The following is a 26,218-nucleotide window of genomic DNA, read 5'->3' as shown; positions in this document are numbered from 1 at the left end:
TTTAGGACCACTTATCTAAGCGGACACGATACTGAAACTTCCAAAAGTATTTGTTAAGGTTATCGATTCCTTCCTACTAGCGAATCATTTCACACTATTAGGTTGCAAAGTGGTATAACTATGTAAATTTCCTCTCAATGTAACTGTTATGTTGCGCAAGATGTACTAGTGAATGAAAATGTGGTTTGTTTACGTCCGCGTCTTACAGTTTTGAATGTTTATTATATCGTTATCAAATAAAATTATATGTAGCGTTGTTTTCCACCTTAGCTTTGTATCTATTATAACTTGCCTCACACCAGAACGGTCAAACCGTCCGTCAGTAAATTTCTCACAGAATATATGTCCATACAAAACAATTATTGGAAATAAAATAATTGTGGGTCCCAAATCGAAATAAAAACATTTCTATCTGTCAAGTTGGACTAAACTCCATGAAGTAATCCCCATTAAATTCCGTTTATTAGTTTAGGAGTCCATCGTGGACAAACAACGTGTCACGTAATTTATATATATTAAGATGTTCCTTGGTGGCGCTCTAAAAACAAAACAGTTTGTAAAAATATGCATTATTTCTATTCATTATTAAATCAAAATTAAAAAAAAAATCTATATAAAAGCAAAATATACTTGCAAATAACAAATGGTTTCTCACGAACTCGAATCTCAAATTATATATATTTAGGTACGAATATAATTTTTACTGTTGTTGGATATATTGAAATAATTAATATGATTCGTTTCACATTCGTCTTCACATAACGTCATAGAAGTATTGGTAATAACGATATAAACTAGCTGGTTTACCCTTAAATTGACCAATTTCTGTTCTTACTATGAAGTTAAACTGAAATACTAGTAATGCTAAGCAGTACGTTGTTTAAATATTCGTAAACCAAGTTATTATTGGACATCTTATTTTTGAAAACTCCTACACGTGTTAGTCTGTGACTTAACGGCATAAATCAATAGGTGCATATTAGTCGACCTTGAAACTCCACTAAACAGGATAGAGAAAATAATGTGCAGCATGAGGGGAAAATTGTAATAGAGGGGCGATTCCTGCTTAAATTATATCACCCTAGTTGATAATATTGACGATGCTGTGTCTATGAGCTGTCTGGCTGGACAAAATTAACATTGTCTTTGTGTATTATATTATGTCATAAAGTTAATGTTTTTGATGCCAGTAGGTGGAGGAAGAAAAAACACCGCAATTCCCCACCGTTCTTTATAGCGCTCTTTAAAAATATGCAACATTGTACTTATTCCACTACTTCATTACTCGTCAGTACTCGTTATTTATGAATGCAAACAGTTAGTACTTTATTTGGTACGAAAAATTGCAGTTGATATTATGATTAATTTATAAGTTAGAACCGTTCACATATACTTTGGGAATTAGAATGTAAAATGCTGCACAGTGAGTCCTAAAGTTTTATATTAGAGAGGGCCACCAATCGTCTATAATTGCCATCCCGCCCTTTGAGCTCGTTTATCCCTAATCAGATTATGGGTACTACAACGGCTCCTATCTCTGCCGTGAAGCAGTAATGTGTAGGCATTATTGTGTTTCGCTCTGAAGGACGTGGTATCTAGTGAAATTACTGGGCAAATGAGGGATCTTATGTCTCAAGTTGACGAGCGCAGTTGTAGGGCCGCTCAAAAATTTTGGGTTTTTCAAGAAACCTGAGCGGCACTGCATTGTTATGGGCAGGACCTATCAATTACCATCAGCTCAACGTCTTGCTCGTCTCATCTCTTATTATCATAAAAAAATCTAACTGGTGGTTATAATATTAATGTTATTAAGACAATAATTATCAGTTAATTTGAACAAATATTAAAATAATTCAAAATCTTGGTGAAACTGCAGCTGAAGTAGTAAACCTGCAGTGAAGTGAAGAGGATGTCCACGACTATCATAACTAGGTTGGCGGAGCGAAGGATTTTTAAAATGTTATCGTTATTTTAATTCACTAAACCAAGCCAAGGAATAATACTCATATTCATAAAGATATCAAGTTTATGGCCACTATCTCAAGAAATCGCCACAATAGCGCATTATTGAAACAATTTCTTGACGGTTCATATAAAACTTATATTTCTATACATTATATATTCACTTGTTTATCTACATTTGTAGTTGTTACAGATAGTGCAAAATAATCACCAAAATATATACAGTTGGAGCCATGCTAATCATTCAATCTAGATAAAAATTGTATGAAGATTTATTCCTTATACACCAATACTATGACATAGTTTTGTAAAGATTATTGTATTTTATTTGTAATAAATTAAAAATGCTTCTAATTCTGAATAAAAACTCTGGCGATCTTGTGCGAGAGAGGTACCCTAGCTCCGCTCGTTTCCTCAAGGCCATCGGCTCGGTCCCCAGCCTTAATAAACCATCGTTTAGAAATTACAATCCGCATACAATTTAATTCATATAAACGAGTTCCTAAATAAACATTGTCCAGTGTGGTTGCTTACAGCATAGCATCGCCCCTCGTGCCAATAAACATATCGGCGAAGCTAATTATCTCGACAGAGGACGTGGGTGTTACTGTACTGTCGGAAAATATTCACAAGATTTATAATTAGTAGAATTACGTCTTCGATGTTTATATCCCTATTAAATTTGTGCATATAATATCTTGGTTGACTTGTCCTTGCATGAAATACAAATAGTTTATTAAAGAATATTACTAGCCGTTCCCGCTCGCTTCGCTGGGCAAATTTTAAAAGGAAGGAACGTTGGACTTTGAAAAATAAGTAGCCATAAACAATCTAATACAAATTTCGCATCGAATGGCGATAGTTTCATGTCGATACGATCAATGGTTTGGGCGTGAAAGAGCCTCAAACAAAGACGATTTTCATTATATACAGGGTGTCCCGTAATCAGTGGACCAACGGGATACCCGTGATAGGGGTGGTCATCATCTATCGAAAACACCAAATTTTACTGTTCTAGGGCCAGTAGTTCAAAAGATATGATTTTTTAAGCATTATTTTGAAAATTCTACCCTTATCAACACAAAAGTTGAAAAAAAATATTTTTTATTTTTATTTTGCCCTGTTTCTTAACTTAAGGTGGCTGAGGAAACATGTGTCTTCACAATTAAATCCATTTTTGTGAATAAATATTGCCAAATTAAAAATTAAAAACCAAAACATGCGCAAATATCAAATAACTAAATTTGCAACGTGATGTTTGAAGCAAGCTAGTGCAAAAAAAATGTATGACAGCCTTGCGGACCATTATTTAAAAAACATCTGCAGTTCATACTGATTCCAAAAAGGTATAATTAATCATTATTGTGAAACAATAAAAGACAATAATTATTTTAAATCAACATTAGATAGCAATTTCTTGGCGGAATTTACAATAAAACAAAAGTAAATAGTTAGAATTTTTTTATTTATTTCTTATAATAAATGTTCGAAATGTCTTCCTCTTACTCTAAGGCATAGCCGGCATCTTCTTATAAAATTTCTTTTTAAACTTTTTAACGCCCTTTCATTATTTTTGACTTTTTCACTCACCACATTCAGTTTTTGTCTTAGCTGTCTTTCGTTATCGTTAACGGTTTCATATACGGATTCTTTAAAATATCCCCATAAAAAATAATCCAATGGATTAAGATCAGGTGATCGAGCTGGCCATGGGATTGTACCTCCTCGTCCAATCCACCTACTTGGGTAAGACTCGTTTAAATATTCCCTCACTTGTCTGCAATAATGAGCGGGTGCGCCATCATGCTGTAACCACATCCTCTCACATACCTCCTGTGGTACATTTGCTAATAAATTACTTAAGTCATTTCTTAAAAATTGCAAGTACCGAGCACCATTAAGCCTCGGTGGGAGCTCAAATGGACCAATAAGTTTACCATCTAAGATTCCAGCCCACAAATTGACTCCAAACTGGTGCTGGAATCTATCTTCTCGTACAATACGTGGATTCACAACAGCCCATTCATGTAAATTATGAATGTTAAACACTCCAACTCTTTTAAAACACGATTCATCGCTCCATAATATTGAATTGAAAAATAGTGGATCTTGTCGGCATCGGCGAAGCATCTCTGCACAAAAATCTATCCTCCGTTGATAATCAGCAGGTAATAGTGCCTGCACTCGTTGAATATGATAAGGGTATAAACTGTTTCTTTTTAAAATGCGATGTACTGTTGTTTTTGCTATACCAGTACGTCTTGAAATACGACGAACACTCGTAGAAGGTTCTTCTGTCACTTCGGCCAGTATTTGAAGTTCATCGACTCTTCTAGGTCTTCCCACGTTGTTTGCAGCTCCGGGAATTCTGCCTTCTAAATACGCGTTATTTACACGGAGAAAAATTCGATGATCCGGATAGCGGTCGCGATTAGGATAGCGCTCACGATACGTACGGGCTGCTTGCCGAGCGTTTGCATTACACAGACCGTAAATAAAATACATCTCAGCATATTCACGAGGAGTATAGGTATTAGGCATTTTATAAAATCCGGGCAAACAGTATCCAAATCACAAAGACAAACAAGGTCCAATTCAAGCGTCAGTCACCAAAAAAAAGAGTCGTAATGGTAGCGAAGTAAAAAACACGTGTGCAGCTACGAGCTATGAGCAAGTCTCTGATGAAACTAAGAATAATTTGAAAAATTAGGGTGTGGGGATCATAGGCGTCGGCCAATAGGACCCCGTAAACGAAAAAGGTACCTGAGCGAGAAAGAGATAGCATATTGTGTTATCTCTCTCTCGATAACAAAATAATTCTCAGAATAGATAGCGCTTAAATGTTTCTCGCAATTGGAGTCTAAAATTGGTTATTAAGTTATTTTTTTTGTAAAATGTAATATTGTTATACCTTTTTGGAATCAGTATGAACTGCAGATGTTTTTTAAATAATGGTCCGCAAGGCTGTCATACATTTTTTTTGCACTAGCTTGCTTCAAACATCACGTTGCAAATTTAGTTATTTGATATTTGCGCATGTTTTGGTTTTTAATTTTTAATTTGGCAATATTTATTCACAAAAATGGATTTAATTGTGAAGACACATGTTTCCTCAGCCACCTTAAGTTAAGAAACAGGGCAAAATAAAAATAAAAAATATTTTTTTTCAACTTTTGTGTTGATAAGGGTAGAATTTTCAAAATAATGCTTAAAAAATCATATCTTTTGAACTACTGGCCCTAGAACAGTAAAATTTGGTGTTTTCGAGAGATGATGACCACCCCTATCACGGGTATCCCGTTGGTCCACTGATTACGGGACACCCTGTATATGTATAGGTAATGATATCCATTCCCTTTGCAAAGTCCGTCAATATAGAACTTATTGCAATGTGTACCCAATGGCAACAAGAAAACTGAAAGCAAGGAAAATATTTGTACTAATAAAGCAGCAACTGAATAAAAAAAGAGGAACCAACTAAGGAGAAACCATCCAATACAAGGAACTCGAGGTGAAATTAAACTTTTCTTACGTTTCTAACGTTTGAGAACGAAAATATTCGTTTGAGGCACAGAGCGGTCGATTTGGTCAAGATCGCCGGAATAGGTTGGATAAGGGCAGGTGGTGGAAATCTTTGGGGGAAGCCGTCGGCGGAAGTGCTAATGATGAAAGAATGTCATTGGCTAATTTATCGTAATAATGGCGCTGCCTTGATTCTAATAGCTATCGATCAAGGTAGAGTAATTATAGATAAATATGACATATTAAAACTATAAATTACTATAACGTATTTCAACTATCAAACGACAGATACCGCGCTACTTTGTGGTTAATTTGGTTAACTGTCAAAATATCATAGAAATACTCTCACTTGAATGAAAAACGTCTAACTAAAATATTGTTTTTTAAGTATCTATATGATAATAAAAATTTGGATTCGTTCGACGTTCTATACACATGGACATATCATTATCAGTCTAATAGCGGAACGGCAAAAGTGCGCTTAAAGACAATGTAATCACACTTTTCTCTTTAGACGTGTGTGTCAACTGTCACTGACCGAATCGAATCTAAACTGAATAAATATTTTACATTGCTGCTTATTGACAAAGAATATTTTTAACAATTGGAGTAAATGGGCAATGTATAGCTGCATTCGAAGCTTATTATGGAGTAATTTTGTCTTTGTTTTTATACGTCGTGCATCAATATGAATAGAATGTCATTGGCCGTAATATAAAATATATATTAATCCCTTTGGTTCGAGGCTAACAAGCGTTATTACTTGATGATACTATGTCATTTACCACCGCACACGTTCTTTATCAAAATTCCAGTGCACGATATAGCTGTCTCGCGTATTAAACTTGGAAATGCTACGTTAATTCCTGTAGATTGAGGTAGTTGTATGACGTCATAATGCGATTGGCATTAGCGTGCAGCTTGTTTACGTCCTTGTGTGACTAGAAGAAACTAAGGGATTAGAAATTATTTAAAATATATAAATTGGTATGAAGACAGATTTTGGATTACTCTTCTATTATGTCGGTACACGTCTCTTTTCAATTTTTTTTTTCATCAATCTTAATATATATAAATTACTACATGGAGTGCAGTTTGGTCCAACTTGAGAGATAGCACAGTTTTATTACGATTTGGGACCCATAATTATTTTTATTTTCAATATTTCTTTTGTATGGGCATATTTTCTATGAGAGAATTAAGTGACGCACGCGCACGGTTTGACAGTTCCGCTGTGAAACAATTTTATTATACCAACAGGGAGTATTTTTTATGAAATAATTATTGATGTTGTTTTGAAATATTATTGGCAAATTCGTATAAAACAGTATTTTTTTTATTATTTACAGAACCGTTTGTCAGGTTCTTGGGTCAGCTAGTATAACTATATAAATAAAATAAGGTTTATCGCAAATAACTGTAGTTTTCTCAATTTACTTTGAATTACCCGCGGAAACACTTAAAATGAATAATATCGCGTATTATAAATAAAGCAAAACTTCAAGCGAAGCTCGCTGTGATGATTATTGAGCCGTGGCGTCATTGATGTTTCAGTCAATTTATAACCGACTGCTGTATTTTATAAGTGCTTATATTTTAAATTCAATCTTAATATCAAAAGTGGGTCATTTTGAGAATCTTTTCATCACATATTTTTTCTTAAATTCATTCATTTTTAACCGCCTTCAAAAGGGAGGAGGTTATCAATTCGATCGGTATTTTTTATGTATATACTACACCGATTACTCTGGACACGACTTACGTATTTCTTCTTTTGTTTGATGCAAAATAGATGTCATTTGGTCCCATAAAAATTTTACATATTTTGGCCCAGTAGTTTTCATTTTATGAACATCTATATGAAAATTTTCTACCTGGATGACATAATTGTTTTCTGTGTACGGCTTTTTTTTGGAGTTTTATTCAGGTTGATTATATAATATTATTATTAACTGACACTATAACGTAAAAAATAAAATAATACCGACTTTAAAAACTGTAAAGTATTAAACAACTAAAAATTTAATTTAATACACCTCTTATGCAAACCGTTTCCTTTAATATTAATAAAATACTATTATTTTTATGTGCTACATATTGATAGCTTTGAAGTCGGTGCCAAGCTAAATGTAATAAAGGTACCTACACTCGACACGCGTGACTTTGAGCGGGATAGCTTTGTCTAGAACAAAACAACCCAAGCGGACAGACACGCTAGGCCAGGCAACCTAAATAATTACAGTAAGTAAACTGTTTATAATATTAAGTTTTATTTAGTTTAGGGCTTGGCACGGACTTAAAACCTATCAATAGGTAGCACATATAAATAATAGTATTTTATTAATATTAAAGGTAAAGGTTTGCATAAGAGGTGTATTAAATTATATTTTTAGTTATTTGATACTTTACAGTTTTTGAAGTCGGGTTTTTTAAACGTAGGTAGTTTTTTTTCGTTTCTTTAATACTCTAGTCATAATGGTCAATATAAGTTGAGGCAACACATTCTTTGATCGGAAACCTCAGTTACGATAAAAGTTATTTTTTTTTATAAATTAATACCGAATTCGGGGTATTTATACCGAAACCAATCATTAGCAATAATTAGTAAACAAAGCAACACAAACATACTTTACATATATTAACCGTAGCAAATATTGTATTATACTTAACTATATTTTTAAATATTTCGAACGACTCATGTAGAATATAATTGTTTCCGTTTTGTATTAAATGTGCAGGTGTTGCATTTATTGCGAGGCACCTTGCACATGTTCTATGACTTGGAATGCCAACAATGCTATGCACTAAATACAAGCCAACTGCACTTACATACCTACCCTGCATTAATTATAATTGTTAAACAGCTGAGATTTACAACGTTAACCCAATTAGGAAGTTTTGAATCACGCTTGTCGGAAATTGTCTGTTTTATCAAAACATATAAATAATGCGATTCTCGGTGGTTCTAATTTTTATTTCTAATAAACTGTATGTTCCCCCACACCAACGGCGTTAGTCAAATCGTTAGGAACCCCAAGGTTACCCTGAAAACCCTTTAAAGGGGTTATCCTCTTCCATTGGATACCTCAATAAAAGGGTAACCCTAACCACTAGTTAAATTATTGAAAGGGTTACCCTTTCACTGGTGTTAGGAATAGGTTACACCTACAAGAGGTAACATCATCAATGTGGTAATCAAATGAATGAGTAACACTTTTCAAAGAATTAACTAATATTCGGGGTTGTATGGTCCCTGGTCTTATCTGCCCTCATAAGAGCACCAGAAGCGTAACCGTAACCAATGGGAGCTTGAATATGAATTTAAATTTGAACACTATTTTAGTATAAGTGCCTCTGTCGTATGTCTGTCCGTCCATCTGGCTGTCAGCGGACTGTATATCTCATAAATAGCAATAGTGACACAGGTGACGTATTTTTTTTATGACAACAAGGAACGAGACGAGCAGGACGTTCAACTGCTGGTAATTGATACGCCCTGCCAATTACAATGCAGTACCGCTCATGATTCTTGAAAAAACCCATAAATTCCAAACACCTTGAGATATAAGATGTTAAGTCTCATTTGCTCAGTAATTTCACTAGCTACGGCGCCCTTCAGACCGAAACACAGTAATGCTTACACATTACTGCTTCACGGCAGGAATAGGGGCCGTTGTGGTTCCCATAATCAAGCCGGCATCCTGTGCAACGGTGCCTCCCATTGGTGAAATCTATAGTATATATTTAACAGTACACTATTTTTATAACTTAGATAGGTACGTCTGGAGAGAGCCTCTTGCTCTTAGGCAACGCATGATAATGGGTCAAGTCTTTAGTGTCCTTGACAAGCTAGGTCTTACACTCGCGATAGTCTATCATTTTGTTTTAGTGTGCGTCCTGTGCCGAAAATTGGGGTTAACAGTTCGTCGCTATTTTTTTCGACGTTATCACAGCAGTCGCAGTTTGTCTAGACGTATAAATTATCTAAGTTTTATGTGATGAACCTCACTTAAGGTATGAAATATACAAGCTAAAGCTGTAAAGATTTTGTGTAAATTCCTTTTATCAAATAGAATGATATTAAATAAAATTTGAGATAAAAGTTGTACCATTCAATACTTAAGTTGCTAACCTCCCCTTATCCGTACAATATCCCGCATAGATTTTTTCTCCGAGTTTCCCTCGCGGACAGTGCGTTGACCCTTGTCTATTATTAATTCTCGTCTCCGGTATTGAATCCAGTTCCAAGACGTCGATTTGGTATCAGCAAAAAATACCCAGCCGCATATGTGCAGACATGATGGTTTGACACTATTACTAGTCACAATACCACACTTAACATAACTCATTTTGGCCTAAATGTAACGGATCTTTCAAATTAATAATTATCATCACATTCAATACCTTCAAGTTATTTAAATCTTTGACCTTTATATATCATAAAGAGGATCACCATAAAAATAATAATATTGACACATTATCTCGCCCCAAATTAGGCATAGCTTGTGAAACGATATATTTAATACGATATACTTACTTAAACATACATAAATACATATAATCATCTATGACTCGGAAACAGACATCCATATTCATCATATAAATGTTTGCACCAATCATAAAAATATCGATATACATGCGATATTAGAACAAATCGAATGCCGTTTTGAGATTATCGTTTAAAAATGAAATACGCTTTTCTTTAGATTTCTTTCTATAGTCATATAACGTTCACTGCTTAAGACTTCATGATAAAAGTGAAACTTTGTCAAGATGAGCCTTAAAAATTTGTTCATTCATAAAATAGCTATATTTACAATAGATTATATTTCTAAATGTTTAGTGTGCATAAATTACTCTGTTTTATTTTGCTCTAACTTATCTGCTAGTTGATACGTGCGTACTTTACCCAAAAGCTTTACAAACTTTAATGTGACAGGTCTATCTCATTTAATATAAAGTGTTCCGTGCGCCTACAGAAGTTATCACTTCAAAACTATATTTTTGGTCTATAACTATAGTTTTGCAAGTGCAAGAAAGTGCCTTAAAACCGCATCATAGAGAAACCACATCACAGATACAGATCACCATCTGATGATATCCTTATCTGTGGCTTGTCGTTAGAAAGTGGAATTCAGCAGCAAGAATCAATTCAAACAGTTCTTCAAAAATCTGCCGGTAATAAATGCCGTAGAAGACATAGAATTAATCGCTCTACGCAACCCGAATTCATCTAGCCTTTCACGTAGCACTGGATTTACAGACTATTGGCGCAGCTCAGCGTTGGACGCGGTCAAATGGTTCGAGCTGATGTGGTGTGCCCCAGACTAGAGATGACAGCAAAACTCCCTATGTGGCCGGAGCTGCGCTTTGTAGAGCGCTAGAATGACCGACTTAAAGTATTGCCGTTTATGGTCCCGAGTCACCCGAATAGTTGTGTCTGGCACTATCATGTATGTGCAGTGCAGTAGTTGGAGCAAGCTGTACAAATTATGATCGAAACTGTATCTACTGAGTCAAGTTCCCTGAACCCATAATGGCATAATATTATTATGTTAAGCCGGTTTAGGTGACTACGGGCTTAATTCAATAAAATGTTACAACATCAGAGACTAGTGTTGAAAACATTACGTTGTTGTATCGATTCCATATTGCGGTACATGCGTAATGTATTGCAATAAATTTATCTTGAGGAAAATATAATAATAGACCGTGCGCACTATGACCTAGAAGACCAGGCAAAGATCGTGAGTTTGGCTGGGTAATATCAACAAAGTAGGATTGAATTTGGATGGGCTAGTGATGGGAAAGATTGAACTAGGTGTACACTACACGATCGGAAAGGGCAGTGTTTTTCTAAACTCAACTCGAAAATTTCTGGCGACCAGTCCAGCTGACAAGGGTGTCAGTCATAATTTATCCAGACCAGTCAAGATGAGCTTTAAAGTTATTAGTACCATTCGCCACTTCATATGCTGGAAAGGTTGAAGGTCAGAAGAAGGGTTTGAAGCTTGCATGCAAGAGAAGCCAGATATAATTCCAGGACGGTGGCAAATAAACGTCCGTAATATCTGCGTATCACTCTGAAAGACAGTGTATTTTATTATACAGTATCAACTCTTAAAGAGGAGCTTCAAGGAAGACGCAAAACAATTTGTGCTATGGAGGTTTTAGAGTTTTATTGAGCATCGACATTAAGTAAATCATTGACGTGAATAGGTTCTTCGTGACAATCGATAATCGAGCGTATGGTTGGGTTAAGCCGCCACCGGATGTTAAGCCAGCGTTTTTTGGTGGTAAGTACCATATAAATTAACAATGGTGCTCACCAAAGCTCCAAAGTTTCGGTGGCAAGCGCAGTGATATTAAATAATTTGGATCGCATCGTGGTGTCATTACTGTGAATATATATATATAGGTACATTTATATACTTATGATGTTAGTATTTGTTGATGTTTGTTGCTGGGTGGTTGATTGAGTATTAAACCTTGCTAAACGCGCGTTCATTGATCATAACACTCTCAAAGTCAAAACTAAACTTTATTCAATTAGGCTTAAACTAAGAGCTTTTAAAACATCACTATAAATATTAAATTTAAATTACTGAATCTACCATATTATTATATTGAAAAAAGTATAGCTCATGAGAAGAACATACAAGAAACTCAACGACCACTCTTTTCAATCAAATAGATTATTTTACATTGGCTGTAAACAAACATAATACATAAGAAATTAGTTTATAACATAGTTTCTCATACTTATTTTGCTCACCGCCCACTTTGAGAATATGTTTTTTCTAGAGTATTTTCGTGTATTTTTTGCCTTTTTGGACTATATTTTTAAATCTACCCACGCCCCATCTGCGCCATCTCAATGCCCCCTAATTTTCTCTGGGTCTTCTACTGCCCCCCGAAAGTCTCAAACGCCCACAAGGGGGCGTTATCGGTCACGTTGAGAACCTATGGTTTATAAAGTGCCGTATGCAGTATAATACGAATGATGTTCAAAGTTCAAAAGCGTTTTAAATATGAAATATTTTGTAAAAAGTAATATTAAATAAACTGTATAGATATACCCCCTTATTCATAATAGTCTTCTAACTTAAAGCATTGCTAATTCTCACTCTGTGTGTTCTTCTATTGACCTAAGTCAGAATGAGAAAAAACACTCCCAAGCGGCTGTTTAAAGTTAGCGGACGATTATGAATAAGGGGGATAAATTATAATATGTTACTTATGATATCTCTATTGTTCGCTCGCATTATACTAGCTCGAATGTAATGACCAATAAATTTAGCACACTAGTTATGTACATACATATGTTTTTATCTTTTTATAGACGTCACTCCTATCTGAAGTTAAAGTCGTGCCGAACTGGGTCAAGCGCATTGTTTCATCTTTCCTATTACGCACAAGCGGGATGTGAATAACTTTAGATAAGACTTTATCTCGTCCAGTTAACAGCCACTTTAAATCAGCGCTATATATATTTTACCTCCTAGGTTGGTACATGTGGGCAAAAGTGTACGGATATAAAAAACGTCATAGAAGATATTATAATACTATGCATGCACATTTTTAATCTATTGCGTATTAGTTTTCCTGGTTTTAATTATGATTAACATTTTAGCACTGTAGCTATTACCCACCGTTTATGAGACCTTATGGAATGACGGATGAACTGTTGGGTATCTTTTGGGTACGAAATGTGATGAATATAATCAATTTCGATTTAAAAAAAATATTTTCTGTGCTCATTACACCTTTCATCAAACGAATTATATTTTCATCATCTCGATGAAACCACTCTCACTATCTCTGTTTAGGTAAAGCATTGGTTCTGAGCATTTCAGATGGTCATCTATCACGACCAATTATTTATTTTTCTAAAGTTTTAACACTTCCTACAGCGTTAATTGGCTGGCTCTCTCTATTCAAATTTGAATATTATGTATAAAGTTTAATCTATTTATTTCTTAGCCAATTGTGAAGTAAATGGAGATCTGGTTGTAAAAGTCTTGCGATACCGAGCGAAATACAAAAAACACATGATTTCAGTTAAATTTAAACGTACCATAAACAATAACACGAAATATGAACAGGCCGTGCACCGAGTATTAGAAAACATATTTGCTTACATTCGTGGTAATACCATTGCGTTATAAAAGCAGAGTTTAGTCTGAGCGCGGAACGATTTATACACAGCTCGAGGTCGTAAAGGCTCGTTCACATGAGCGCATCACGACGCGACGAGAGTGGAATTACTTTTTGACCGCTGACACCAAAGTGGCATGCCGCAGAATGTCTTAGGACAAGGACGTTGGTATTGGTTGATGTGTTGATTTTGTTAGTTTAAAATTTAAATCTTCAGGTTCATTCGTACCGGAGTAAAAATCAAACTGTATACCCTATCAGATATTCGCCACGGGAGACACTCCCCGACATTGATGCCAGTATGGAAAATCGCCTTATTAAGCTCAATAGAATCCAACTTAGTCAGATAACGGCTGCCCAAACCGGGCACGGTCCTTATAATAAACAACTATTTAATAGGGGCATAACTGACAGCACTCTGCGCAGAGCCTGCATGGTGGCAGTGGAAATTGCTACTTATGTACTTCGGCGTTGTCGAGGTGTAGCAACTTACCGGGCTCAACATCTTGGCACCCCAAACACACTCCCAGAATTCTTTAGGAAGGAGAGGAGGTTGCTAAGGTTTCTGGAGGAAATGGGGTGGCAGGAATAACAAATATATCCCCACACACGCAAAATAGGCGCGCAGTCGTTGAGTTACGGAAATTTGTCCGATTATACCATACCAGACCAGATATTCGCCACTGTGTACACTTACTGTAGGCACTCAGTTTTGTACTTTGATTACCGAGATCCGTGCGTAAACAGTGTAAATGGTATAAATGGTATAGAGCTAGTCCTGCACGGCGCCAAGCCGTTGATCCGGGGCGACGAAAAGCTAATACGCTAATTGATATTTTATGTATACGTATAGCCACCAACCATAGTGATAATTTTTAGACGCCATATTATGCTAAACGATGGCATTCGTTGTTAAACACTCGAATCGCCGCGATAATTCGTAACACATTTAACACTGTTTTTAACGCGTTAAAATACAAACGTTGAGTTCAATGTAGCCTAGTAGAAATCAGTATTGTGCAATGAAAAGTGAAAAACTGAGAGATGTGAAAAGAGCCTTAGGTATACGAACGATATAACTAGAGTCTGCTATTAATAGATCTTGATGAGTGGATAGAGTGCATTGATGTTGTTAGATGATGCGGCAACACTCTCGAAGATGCTACTTATCTTGTGTTGAGTATCTGCTGATATGTTAATTGGCATTCTATTATGAGTACTTTTTTCTGAGGAATTTCGCAGCTGAGTACCTATCTTGGAAATTTTCTCAAGGAAACATCAAACATTTACATAGCTCCTATGATTATTTACTTTCTCTATTAGGTTTAGGAGTCGAGCAATTGGATAACATACAGGTGTAAATGTTATTATTTTATTATATTATGTGTATGATAATTATTATATATTCTCGTGTCCCGGTGTTTGTTACCAAACTCCTCCGAAACGGCTAAACCAATATGTTTGAAAATTTGGGTGTATATCGGGTAGGTCGGGTATGTAGAATCAGCCAACATCTATTTTCATACCCCTAAATGATAAGGGTCACCCACTCCTAAAAATTTTTGTTTTGTTTTTTTTGGTAATTTTTTTTTATTTATTATGATTCAGCATTAAAAAATACGTAAATTTCAAATTTTCATCCATCTACGATCAGCACCCATTTTTATATCGCGATTTTAATATTATTCTATTCCATCCACACATACGCAATAGAGTTGCAAAATGGCAATCGAATATAATTATTATTGTAGTACCAGAAATTGTATGTACGATATATTCAGACCTACCGGTCTGAGAATCGGTCGTCATCTATTTTCTATACCCTAAAAATTTTAATTATTGAAGTTTTTTTATTACTTTATATGGCAATACAATATTTGCTGGCTCAGCTAGTATTCTCTATAAATGAATGGACAGATAGCACATTTTGGGTTAAGTTTGTGAACATTAATAGAATGCTCTTTTTTACCATCACTTTGGCGATTCTTTTATCATACTTAAGGTATTATACTGTCTAGGTCTACATGTAAGGCAGCCCTGTGTTCGTTAACAGAATACCTACAGCTTTTTTCAAGAGCCCAATGCGGACATTTATATATTTGAACTATTTTGTTTTACTCAGGTACTTTCGTTGATTTGCTTCGAATTGAAATATAAGTACAAAGTGAAACAAAATATATTTTTTTTTAAATAGTTTAGATGAGCGAAATATAATCGGTACCTTACGGTTGTCTTAATTTCGTGATAGCTTAAACATACTACCAGCAATGATTGTACAACCTTCTTTACAGTTCCAACCAGCTGACAGAGCTACCGCGGGAGGTATGCCAGATGCCGCTGCAAGTTCTTCTGGTGCCTGATAACCTACTGATGTGTCTGCCGAAGGAGATCGGCAAGATGACAACCCTGGCGGAGCTGGATGCATCCAACAACAGGCTCACTCAGGTAAAATTATTTTTCGGAAGCCCGTTCGAGCAGTTTAGGCTGAGATCTATAGAGCTTACATAAGGTTTGCTCAGACTTTACTTACGTATAATACTCCGATGAGTCTGTTAAAACGCGAACTTAACATTTGCATTGGGCTATCTTAGCTCAGTCTCAGCATAATGCCAAATGACTATAAAAATGAAATAAAAGATTATGCTAAGCTTACACCTAGCTCAGTTTTACATAAAAATATTTCTTAACACTTTAACAGCCGATCACGTACTGTGTACGGGCAGTGTCGATCAACTCGGTACGCCGATCACGTACTCCGTACGGCTTTGACTTTCCTATCGTCTGTTTAAATACCACGTGCCCGGTGCGTGAATGGCGTGTAACCCCGGTGTAGAATGACTCTTTATCTACGCACACATGTATGATTCACCGACGGGAGGTGCGGGGTGGAGACAGGACAAGCGATCTTTCACGGCGCGTCGCCAGTGCGCCCACGCCACTAACGTGAGAGTACGTCCTTGCATTTTGGCGCGAAATGGCTTCCGCTCGGCGCAGTTACCGGCTCGATTCTAAAGAAATTCTTGATGCTTTGGTAAATGATGTTGACTCAGACATTGAGGAAGACCCGGAAATTCAAATTGAAGGTAAATTATTGTATTTTATTATTGTATTTTTAATCAAATATACCCTTTTTGCGACGTATAGATTTTTATTAGTGTTTTCTCTCTCCAGAGGTAATTCAAGACTTACAAGAGGTGGTATCGGTCCAAGATGAAGTAAATGATGATGCTGACATGTCAGAAAACGTATCTGAACCAGACCAGGGACGGAGCCGGGGTCGCTCGAGACCTACACTTCGTGGCAGAACGAGATCGCGCGGCGGACGCGTTCGGTCAGGAGCGCGCTCGACCACCCGCTGTCGCGGCGGCAGACATGCAACAACTTCTATCAGGGAAATGGATGAAGGTAATGGATGGTCATACCAAGCAGCGGAGCAGCCGCCAGAAAATCCAGAGAACAACGACGCCGCCTGCGATTCTCGCAGTTTCTGATGGACTGTGGTGAACAGCTGGTGGAAACTGCATCAGATGCTGAAGCAGGACCCTCCCGTGGTCCACATGCTGTCGGGACTAGCACGAGGCTCGTCGGCAGGCACTTCATGGAGAGGATTCCAAGCTCGGAAAAGAAAGATAAAGTCGCACGAGTTTGCAAAGTGTGTGCCGACATTTTAAAAAAAGAAACCGGAAAAAGGGGGCGCAAAGAGACCATTTATTACTGCCCAGACTGCAATGTTCCCCTGTGCTACTATCCCTGCTTCAAAATATTCCACACAAAAAAAAATTACGTTACATAATTAGCTCAAGTATGTAAGATTGTTTATGTTGGAGTTTTTTTTTTTTCGATTTTAGACCTCTTTTCTTAATTTTTTTTCATAAATATTATTTTTTATTACAAATGTTTTTTATTTCATCCCTAAAAATATAAAGAACAATAGTACATATAAAAAAAGAATAATAGACATATCACAGATAGTTTTTATTTTATGAGTCATAGAATATCGGCAAAAAACGCCGGCGTACCAGGGAAAGCCGCCTTTATAACGGTCGGCTGTTAAAGTGTTAAACTATTAACTATTTAAATTACATGCACAGGGTGTGCAAAATCATTTAAAGGTAAACACTGCATGCTAATTCCGATTATCATTACTTTATAAATGTAAAAGTGAGTTAAAAACTAAAATCAGAGAAAAAAATACTCAAAAATTATTTTAAAGTAAATTGAGAATTGTTTTAAGGATAGTTAGGGAAACAAATAATTACAACTAAATGTAACAAAAATCTAAATCTGAGATTAGTAATTTTTTTTTTATGGAATAGGAGGACAAACGAGCGTACGGGTCACCTGTTATTAAGTGATCACCGCCGCCCACAATCTCTTGCAACACCAGAGGAATCACAGGAGCGTTGCCGGCCTTTAAGGAAGGTGTACGCGCCTTTTTTGAAGGTACCCATGTCGTGTCGTCCCGGAAACACCGCACAAGGAAGCTCATTCCACAGTTTTGCAGTACGTGGTATATATATACATATATATAATACTAGCTGACCCGACAGACGTTTTTCTGTACATAATAAATAAAATATAATGAAAAATAATGTTTTTATATGAATTTGTCAATAATATATCATAACATCAAAAATTACTTCGTAAAATATGCACCCTGCTGTTGTAATGAAATTGTTTCACATCAGAACTGTCAAACCGTGCGTCAATAAATTCTCTCATAGAAATTATGTATGGACACATCAAAGGAAAAACAAATTTGTTGTTTTTATTTAATTTAGCAGCATTTTCCAATTTATTCACATTTTAAACCTTCTCTGGACTTCCACAAATAATTCAAGACCTAAATTTGCCAAATCGGTCCAGCCGTTCTCGAGTTTTAGCGAGACTAACGAACAGCAATTCATCTTTATATATATAGATAATAAAATAAACTAAACTCAAATTAAAATATATTATGTTATAACTAACATGGCAAAGTAATGTATCACACTCATGACTGGCTGACTAGATAATAATAATAATAATATTGCCACACTTTTCACACAAATTATCTTGCCCCAAGTTAAGCATATATAGCCTGTGTTAGATATTATGTACTTAATTGTTTTTAGTTTTATGTCTACGTGTGTATAGAGCTTTATCGGTGAAAATATTCTTTATACATTATTATCTATTATTTCAGGTGCCGATGACCCTAGGCGACTGCACCGGTCTTCGTGCCCTAAACCTTAGCAATAATCAGCTGGGTTTGCTGCCATTGCGTGAGTACACATTTGTTTTGTATACTTTCTTTTTGACTACTATAAGTTTCATGCAAGTAGCTTTAAGAGATTTAAATTTTGCTTCATTAACTACCAATTTGTACGAACACAGTTTATTAATTTACTATGAAATGATCACATCAAATTAATAATAATTTAGACATTGCATAAAGTTACTTAATTATGTAATAATTGCCTCCGTAGTTTTGAGATGTTTCTATTTGTTGGGTCCGTATTCAGGAAGGCGAATGTCGACACTTAATCCATGATAAGTGGTACTATTGTCTCTTTCATGCACAATTATTAAGACAGAGACAATGAAACCCTCGATCATAGATAAAGTATTGAGACGCCTTGTGGAATCATCAGAGCTCTTCAGCGCGTACGTAATTTACAGCCATTGCATACTTTACATTTTGATAGAAAATTGCTTGTTACTAATTCTAGTAATGTACATAATAGCTTTAAGGGTAAATATATACACTTCTATAATAAAGTCCCAGCCACTGTTCAGGCATTATCTATAAATAAATTTAAATGTTTTATAAAAAAAATGGCTCTGTCGTAAATGCAAATATTACTCCACAGCTGAATATCTAAGTGATCGGACAGCCTGGGACTAGATTATGATTATTTATAGCAATAGCAATGACAGTACAATATTGTACATTTTTTTTAAAAAGAGCGCAAAAGAAGAATGCTGGGAGAGTTTCTTGCGCCGCTTCTTCTCCATTTGTTTCCGAAGCGGTAGTAGTTTCTAGTATATTAGAAATTACATCAAAAAGAATTCTAATGGAATCAATTTTAAGAAAATAAATATCTTTTTACAGAGATCACATACCTGCGGCTGGAGCATTTGGACGTTAGCTGTAACTGCATATCGTCGTTGCCGCTGGAACTGCGGAACATGAACACGATCATCACACTGAACCTGGACAATAACCCACTGGTCTCACCGCCGACCACTGTGAGTCTATATTCTTCATGTAGCTGGCTTGGTCTTGTCTGGAGAATGCCCTGTGCTTCCCCGGGACCTAAAAATAATAGGGCAGTCCTAGGCGCAAGGGTGTCGTAAGAGGCAACTAAGGGCAATTACCAGCGGGAGCTTCTTTGAATAGAATGCCGTCTATATTATACGCCACAACGGCGCCTATTTCTGCCGTGAAGCAGTAATGTGTAAATGCATTGTTGTGTTTGAGTCTAAAGGGCGCCTAAGCTAATGAAATTATTGGGCCAATGAGACTTAACATCTTATGTCTCAAGGTGAAGTGCTGCTCAGAATTTTTCGAGTTTTCAAGAATCCTGATCGGCACTGCATTGTAATGGGCAGGGCGTATCAATTACAATCAGCTGAACTTCCTGCTCGTCTCGTCCCTTATTGTCATAAAAAAACGAATGAAATTTCATCATCATGAAAAATCTGGTGTGTGAATTTGTATGGAATTTTAAGAGGAATTTATACCAGGGGGAGGCTTCTTAACACAAAATGCCAGCTAGGTGGATATCACAGCGGCACCTGTCCCTTCCGCAGAACAATGCAAGGGGGTATTGTGAATGGTGTCGCAGGTAATGGAATTACTGGCCTAGTGAGACTTAACATTTCGTCTTAAAGTGACGAGAGCAGTTGAAGCGCTGAGAAATTGGGTTCAATCAAGCCTTCGCGGCACTGCAGTATAATGGGCAGGTCGCACTAACCACCAGATTAATATCATGCTTGTCGGTTCACTTTGAAATGTCGTAGGCAGTCAGACACTCTTGGCCTATAATGACCCACTAGCTAACGCACACATTGATAAATAAAATGCATGTGTATATTCTCAGTCTAAAATTTTATGAACGATGCGGGTCTCGAACCCGCGATCTCTCGCGTTCCGTGCGAGCGCTCTTTTCAACTGAGGAAACCGTACGAGTGGCGTATATGACGTTATAAAATCTTGTATGCTTTGTTCAACTCTCAGGTTGTGGCTTCATCTACAGGATTTACTTTACAGTTGATAACCTGCTCAACCCCAATATTTGCATATTAGGAAATTGACTTGAGATGTCGCTCTTGAAAATATTAACAATTTGTTTTTAAAGTGATATGTGTTCAGTTTTCACTTTAAAAACATAACAAGTTGTTCAAATGGTATATAATATTGACATATTATAATAATATTGACACACTTTTACACAAATTATCTTGTCCCAAACTAGGCCTGTACTATGGGTACAAGACAACGATATATTTAATACAGTATACTTACTTAAACACACGTAAATACATATAAACATCCATGACTCGGAAATAATAATCTATATTCATTATACAATGATTGCACCTCCCATAATTAGAATCCGGGACCTCTATAGCTTAGTAGTCAGAGTAACTAACCATTCGGCTATATGGGTCGTCAATATTGTATATTGTTTCCAGACATGCATGCGCGGGCGTGTGCACATCTACAAGTACTTAGAGAACATGGCGAACAAAGATTCGCACAAGCGTGTGGACGACACGCGTCGCTCGACAAAACACACATCGTTCAACTCGCCGAGCCACGCGCCCCTCACCGGTAACGCCACGATCGACTGTCTGAGGCACAAGCCACGCCACGTCGTCGATAGCGGCTACAGCACCGATGGTGTGGAGAAACGGTGGTCGAATGATGGTAAGATCTGTACAATTTTTTTTAACTAATTTTCACCAGTGCTCCTTTGCACAGGATGCCGGCTGGATTATGGGTACCACAACGGCGCCTACTTCTACCGTGAAGCAGTAATGTGTAGGCATTTTTGTGTTTCGGTCTGAAGGGCGCCGTAGCTAGTGAAATTACTAGGCAAATAAGAATCCTGTCTCAAGGTGACGAGCGCAATTTTAGTGCCGCTCGGAATTTTTGGGTTTTTCAAGACCCTGAGCGGCACTGCATTGTAATGGGCAGGGCGTATCAATTACCATCAGCTCCTGTCCTGCTCGTCTCGTCCCTTATTATCATTAAAAAAAAATACTGAACAATTTAATGTATACGATTCTGCCTTTTTGAAATTGGACGAGGTTTGGAAACCTGCTGGAGGAATACTAAATTTGTGAGTGCCAAAATCTCTAAAATCAAAAATTCTATATTGTTTTCTACCAATACGTTTCCGGGTATCCATTCTATACTCCGCATCCTTTATTTTATAAAATAGTGGTTAATTTTACCTATACATTATAATATATTAAATTAAAATATTAATTCTTATTAAAAACAAACTTTATTCGCTGTAGAACTTTATAACTTATTTAGTGGAAGTCAGTATGAAGTACAAGAGTTACTTAGAAAAAATTGCATTCAAATGAGTATAACAATATTTAATAACAATAAATTTAGAAACATTAGTCCAAACTATTTTTATCATTCAAATAATCTTTCACATTATAATAGGGCCTTAGATGATAATTTATTTTTACGATACATTTTTTTTTTATTACTAATATTTTTTATAATTTGGGAGGTTATTATAAAATATTATAATATTGTATACGAACATAAGTAACAATTTATGTACGTATACAATATTATCACTATATTCACTCAAACTTATGTTATTTATGCTCATAACAGCATGTAACAGTTACAAATCAAAAAAATATTATAAATAATAAAAATATACAATAAATTAATGTTGAAAAAACAAAAAAAATATTCGCCCGAACAGGGACTTGAACCCTGGACCCTTGGATTAAAAGTCCAATGCTCTACCGACTGAGCTATCCGGGCTGTGAGGTAAATTCTGAAATAAGATATAAGGATATACTTTTAACTATAACGCTGTTGCCATAAAGAAGCAAAGTGTACCAGAATGTAAAATTAATTTTAATTTTTATTACGGAGTACGAGGCGTCTCGCTTAAACTATTAGAATCATATTTACAAGGAAGAATCCAATTCGTTAATGTAAATGGAAAGCAATCCTCTGGTTCTTTGGTCTCAATGGGTGTACCTCAAGGCACAATACTGGGCTCTGTAAAATCAACAATTCTTTTGCATGCAATGGTATTAAATTTTACAATAAGTTATCAAAAAATATATCTGAATTATCAATAAATAAATTTAAATATTTTATTAAACGCAGGCTTATGTCGAAGGCTTAATACAGTATTGAAGATTACGTAAACGATATTAAAATGTGTAATTGAATAGTTATTATTTTTTATGAATTTTATGGCTCAGCCTTGTATTGTTTTACTGGATTGCATTATTTTTTAAATATATATTATGTTTAAACTTTTGTCTAATTAGCATGCATTTGAATTGTATTTTTGGTGATTGCTGTTGACGAGCAATCTCTTGATTTGATGTCAATAAAAAAAATTTGACTTTTGCTTTATATCTATGTTATAAAAACAAAACAAAAAAGTGGTTAAAAAAAGTCAAAATAAGTCAAAATTGATTACTTTAGAATTCTTTTTGATGTCATATGATTCTGAATACTACTAATAGGCCTTAGATGTTAATTTATTTTTTACGAAACATTTAAATTTTTTAATTGGTAATATTTTTATATCACTTGGGAGTTTATGATAAAATATAATAATTTTGTACACATCATATGTAGTTACACAAGTATAAATTTATGTACATATATAAGTACAATATTATGTCTTCACTCAAGTATGTTATTTATGTTCATCCCAGGATGTAACAGTTACAACCAAAAAAAATATACAATAAATTAATTTTGAATTAGTTAAAAACAAAAAAAAATGTTCGCCCGAACAGGGACTTGAACCCTGGACCCTTGGATTAAAAGTCCAATGCTCTACCGACTGAGCTATCCGGGCTGTGAGGTAATAGCTGAAATAGGACATTAGCATATACTTTTAACTATATCTATGTTATTTAAATTAGTATTCTCTGTCTGTAAGTACATCTTTTTGTGTAATTTTGTGATAAATACACGTTTTACTTACTAACTGACACTGAAATTTTACTTATGGTGTATGAAGAAGTGTTACGCCATATAAATTAAGTAAGTACCCCGCGCCCGCTCATTGTATGAATTGTCGTATGTAATGATTTGTATTGCGAATATATTTGTATGTCTATTGTAATGTTATTTAAAACTATTGGATTATTAGTAAATAAACAAATAAATGGCACTCGGGGACTGCCGCGGTAAAGCTATTTCATAGCATTTTGTATCAACTTATGCAATTATAATTATTTTATTATTTTATATGATAAAATTAATTTAAAAAAAAGGCAAACGGGAAGTGAGTAATATTTTACTTGCAAGATTTGATTACAGACAGACAACGGGACAGGTGAAACTAAATAAAAATGCTTGTCATAATAATTAAAATTAAAAAAACGTAATAAAAAAAAATAAAGAAATTAAAAAAAAATCAAGACGTACCCCAGAACCTGGGACCTTTTGCACAAAAAGCATATGTGTAACCGCTGTTCCACGGCAACTGTAATGACCGTGGCGAAATACATATCTACGAGTATATAGATCTAGTAAGTAACTGTTAGGTTATTTTCGTTACGGAATTTCTGGATTCGGTCTCTACGCTCAAGGCCCGCGATACAAGCTATGCTAAAATTTATGATGTGAATTTAATTTATTGTTTTAATTTCAGGTGTCGGTGAAGCCGGGGGAGGTTCGGGTAGATCCACACCCAGTACTCCATCTACTCTATCGCCTGGGACTGCCTTGTCCCGTGCGCAGTCACTCTCTAGTGAGTCTCCCCTAGCGCCTCTCACACCAATACTCACTGGGTAAGTTACAACATTATTAAAAAAACCTGTTTCTAACACTGTTCTTAGTTAGTAGGAAAATTATTGGGATATTTTTCGTCACCTAAGCTTAATGCTTGTGTAAACAATCGTAGAACGTTTTAGTTTTGTGCGAAAAATATCTTAATTATCACATTGCAATATTTGTAAGTACTGCATTTATTTAACTGGCAGCCGCGACCTTCACGAATATTTTCGTGCACCAAAAACGTTACGTCATCTAACAGCAGATTAACTATTGTTTTGTAAATAGTCAATTAGTATTTTACATGAATATCAATATGTAGGTCTTATATTATTGATGGGTCTAGATGCCAGGCTACCTAATAGCTTCGTGAATGCAGAAAAATTATTATAAAGCGTAAATCTTATATGCGTGTCTTTCTTATTTCTTGTACTATTTTTAATCGTTTTTTACATCGTTAATCTGGCATTTAAACCCGGATTATCACTACAATTTTATAAAACTATCGGCTCGCTAATTTTGTAGATTAGTTGCTAAAAAAATTCAAGACTTAATCTATCACTGGTACGCTGATTTCGGCGTAGTATTGTTAGTACGCCGGCTGTACTTAGTCGGTGCGCGCGCGGAAGGACCTATCAATAATAATCTAAGACATGTGTGTTAATGATTGAATTTACAATTGAAATTATTATATTGTAGATATTATTATTATAATCATGTTTGTTTGTTTTTATTCAAATTGTTAGAAACTTATTTCAAATAGTTGGGTTTTCATGCTTGTATAGTATATTATATTCATAATAGTGTATAGTATATCAAAAAGTATATTTACTAACAGTTTTAGTATATTGTGGTGTACTAGAGGTAGTTTTATAAATTGGTTTTGTTTTCCAGGGTATTATAACATGATATACAGTAGCTTATTAATTTATTTTTATTTCGGTAACGTCACGGACACAGAGGTAAACTAGTTTGATTACGTCATTGGTATTGTCATCTCCTTCTCATAAAGTGGAGGCACGTGCAATGTTATGGTCAGCTGCGTAACAACTGTGTACAAAGTACACCTGCAAAACGAGTTATATGTAGTAGTTTTTAACGAGTTATACGTGGGCTTAGAAGTTAATAACATCTTCATGTATTTTTTGTCGTGAATTTTTTGTACTAATCCACCCCACGGTACCTATGCAAAGAGTCTGATGTTCGACTGTTTTAATTTTTTAAGCTATTGCATAGCTTCTATCGCGTCCTTGAGCGTGGAGACCGAATCCAGAAATTCCGTAACGAAAATAACCTAACACTTACTTACTAGATCTATATAGATATTTCTATGTCTTTTTGTGCAGAAGGTCTCAGGTTCGAGCCTGGGGTACGTCTTGATTTTTTTTAATTTCTTTATTTTTCTTATCACGTTTTTTAATTTTAATTATTATGACAAGCATTTTTATTAAATTTCACCTGTCCCGTTATCTGTCTGTAATCAAATCTTGCAAGTTAAAATTTACTCACTTCCCGTTTGCTTTTTTTTAAATTAATTTTATCAAAAAAAAAATACTGCATAAATAAAATAATAAATAAATAAAAATG

General features: G+C 35.4%; 1 protein-coding gene and 2 non-coding genes across 4 annotated transcripts in view; 1 reads left to right on the top strand and 2 right to left on the bottom strand.

The window, feature by feature from the left end:
* The window catches only part of LOC126979877 (leucine-rich repeat and calponin homology domain-containing protein), a 92,902-nt gene that overhangs the window by 47,912 nt on the left and 18,772 nt on the right, over positions 1-26,218 (top strand). For both annotated transcript variants that reach the window (XM_050829443.1, XM_050829442.1), the window contains exons 3-7: positions 15,933-16,086; positions 18,827-18,905; positions 19,736-19,872; positions 21,322-21,556; positions 24,510-24,648. In XM_050829443.1, the coding sequence (XP_050685400.1) occupies positions 15,933-16,086; positions 18,827-18,905; positions 19,736-19,872; positions 21,322-21,556; positions 24,510-24,648 (744 nt within the window). The remainder of the gene's footprint in view (positions 1-15,932; positions 16,087-18,826; positions 18,906-19,735; positions 19,873-21,321; positions 21,557-24,509; positions 24,649-26,218) is intronic.
* On the bottom strand, positions 22,573-22,645 carry Trnak-uuu (transfer RNA lysine (anticodon UUU)). The gene has a single exon. It is a non-coding gene; the product is annotated as a tRNA-Lys (tRNA).
* Positions 23,636-23,708, bottom strand: Trnak-uuu (transfer RNA lysine (anticodon UUU)). The gene has a single exon. It is a non-coding gene; the product is annotated as a tRNA-Lys (tRNA).

Source organism: Leptidea sinapis, chromosome 4 (assembly GCF_905404315.1).
Source record: "Leptidea sinapis chromosome 4, ilLepSina1.1, whole genome shotgun sequence".
Classification (NCBI taxonomy): Eukaryota; Metazoa; Arthropoda; class Insecta; order Lepidoptera; family Pieridae; genus Leptidea; species Leptidea sinapis.
This window is presented reverse-complemented; position numbering and strand designations above follow the sequence as displayed.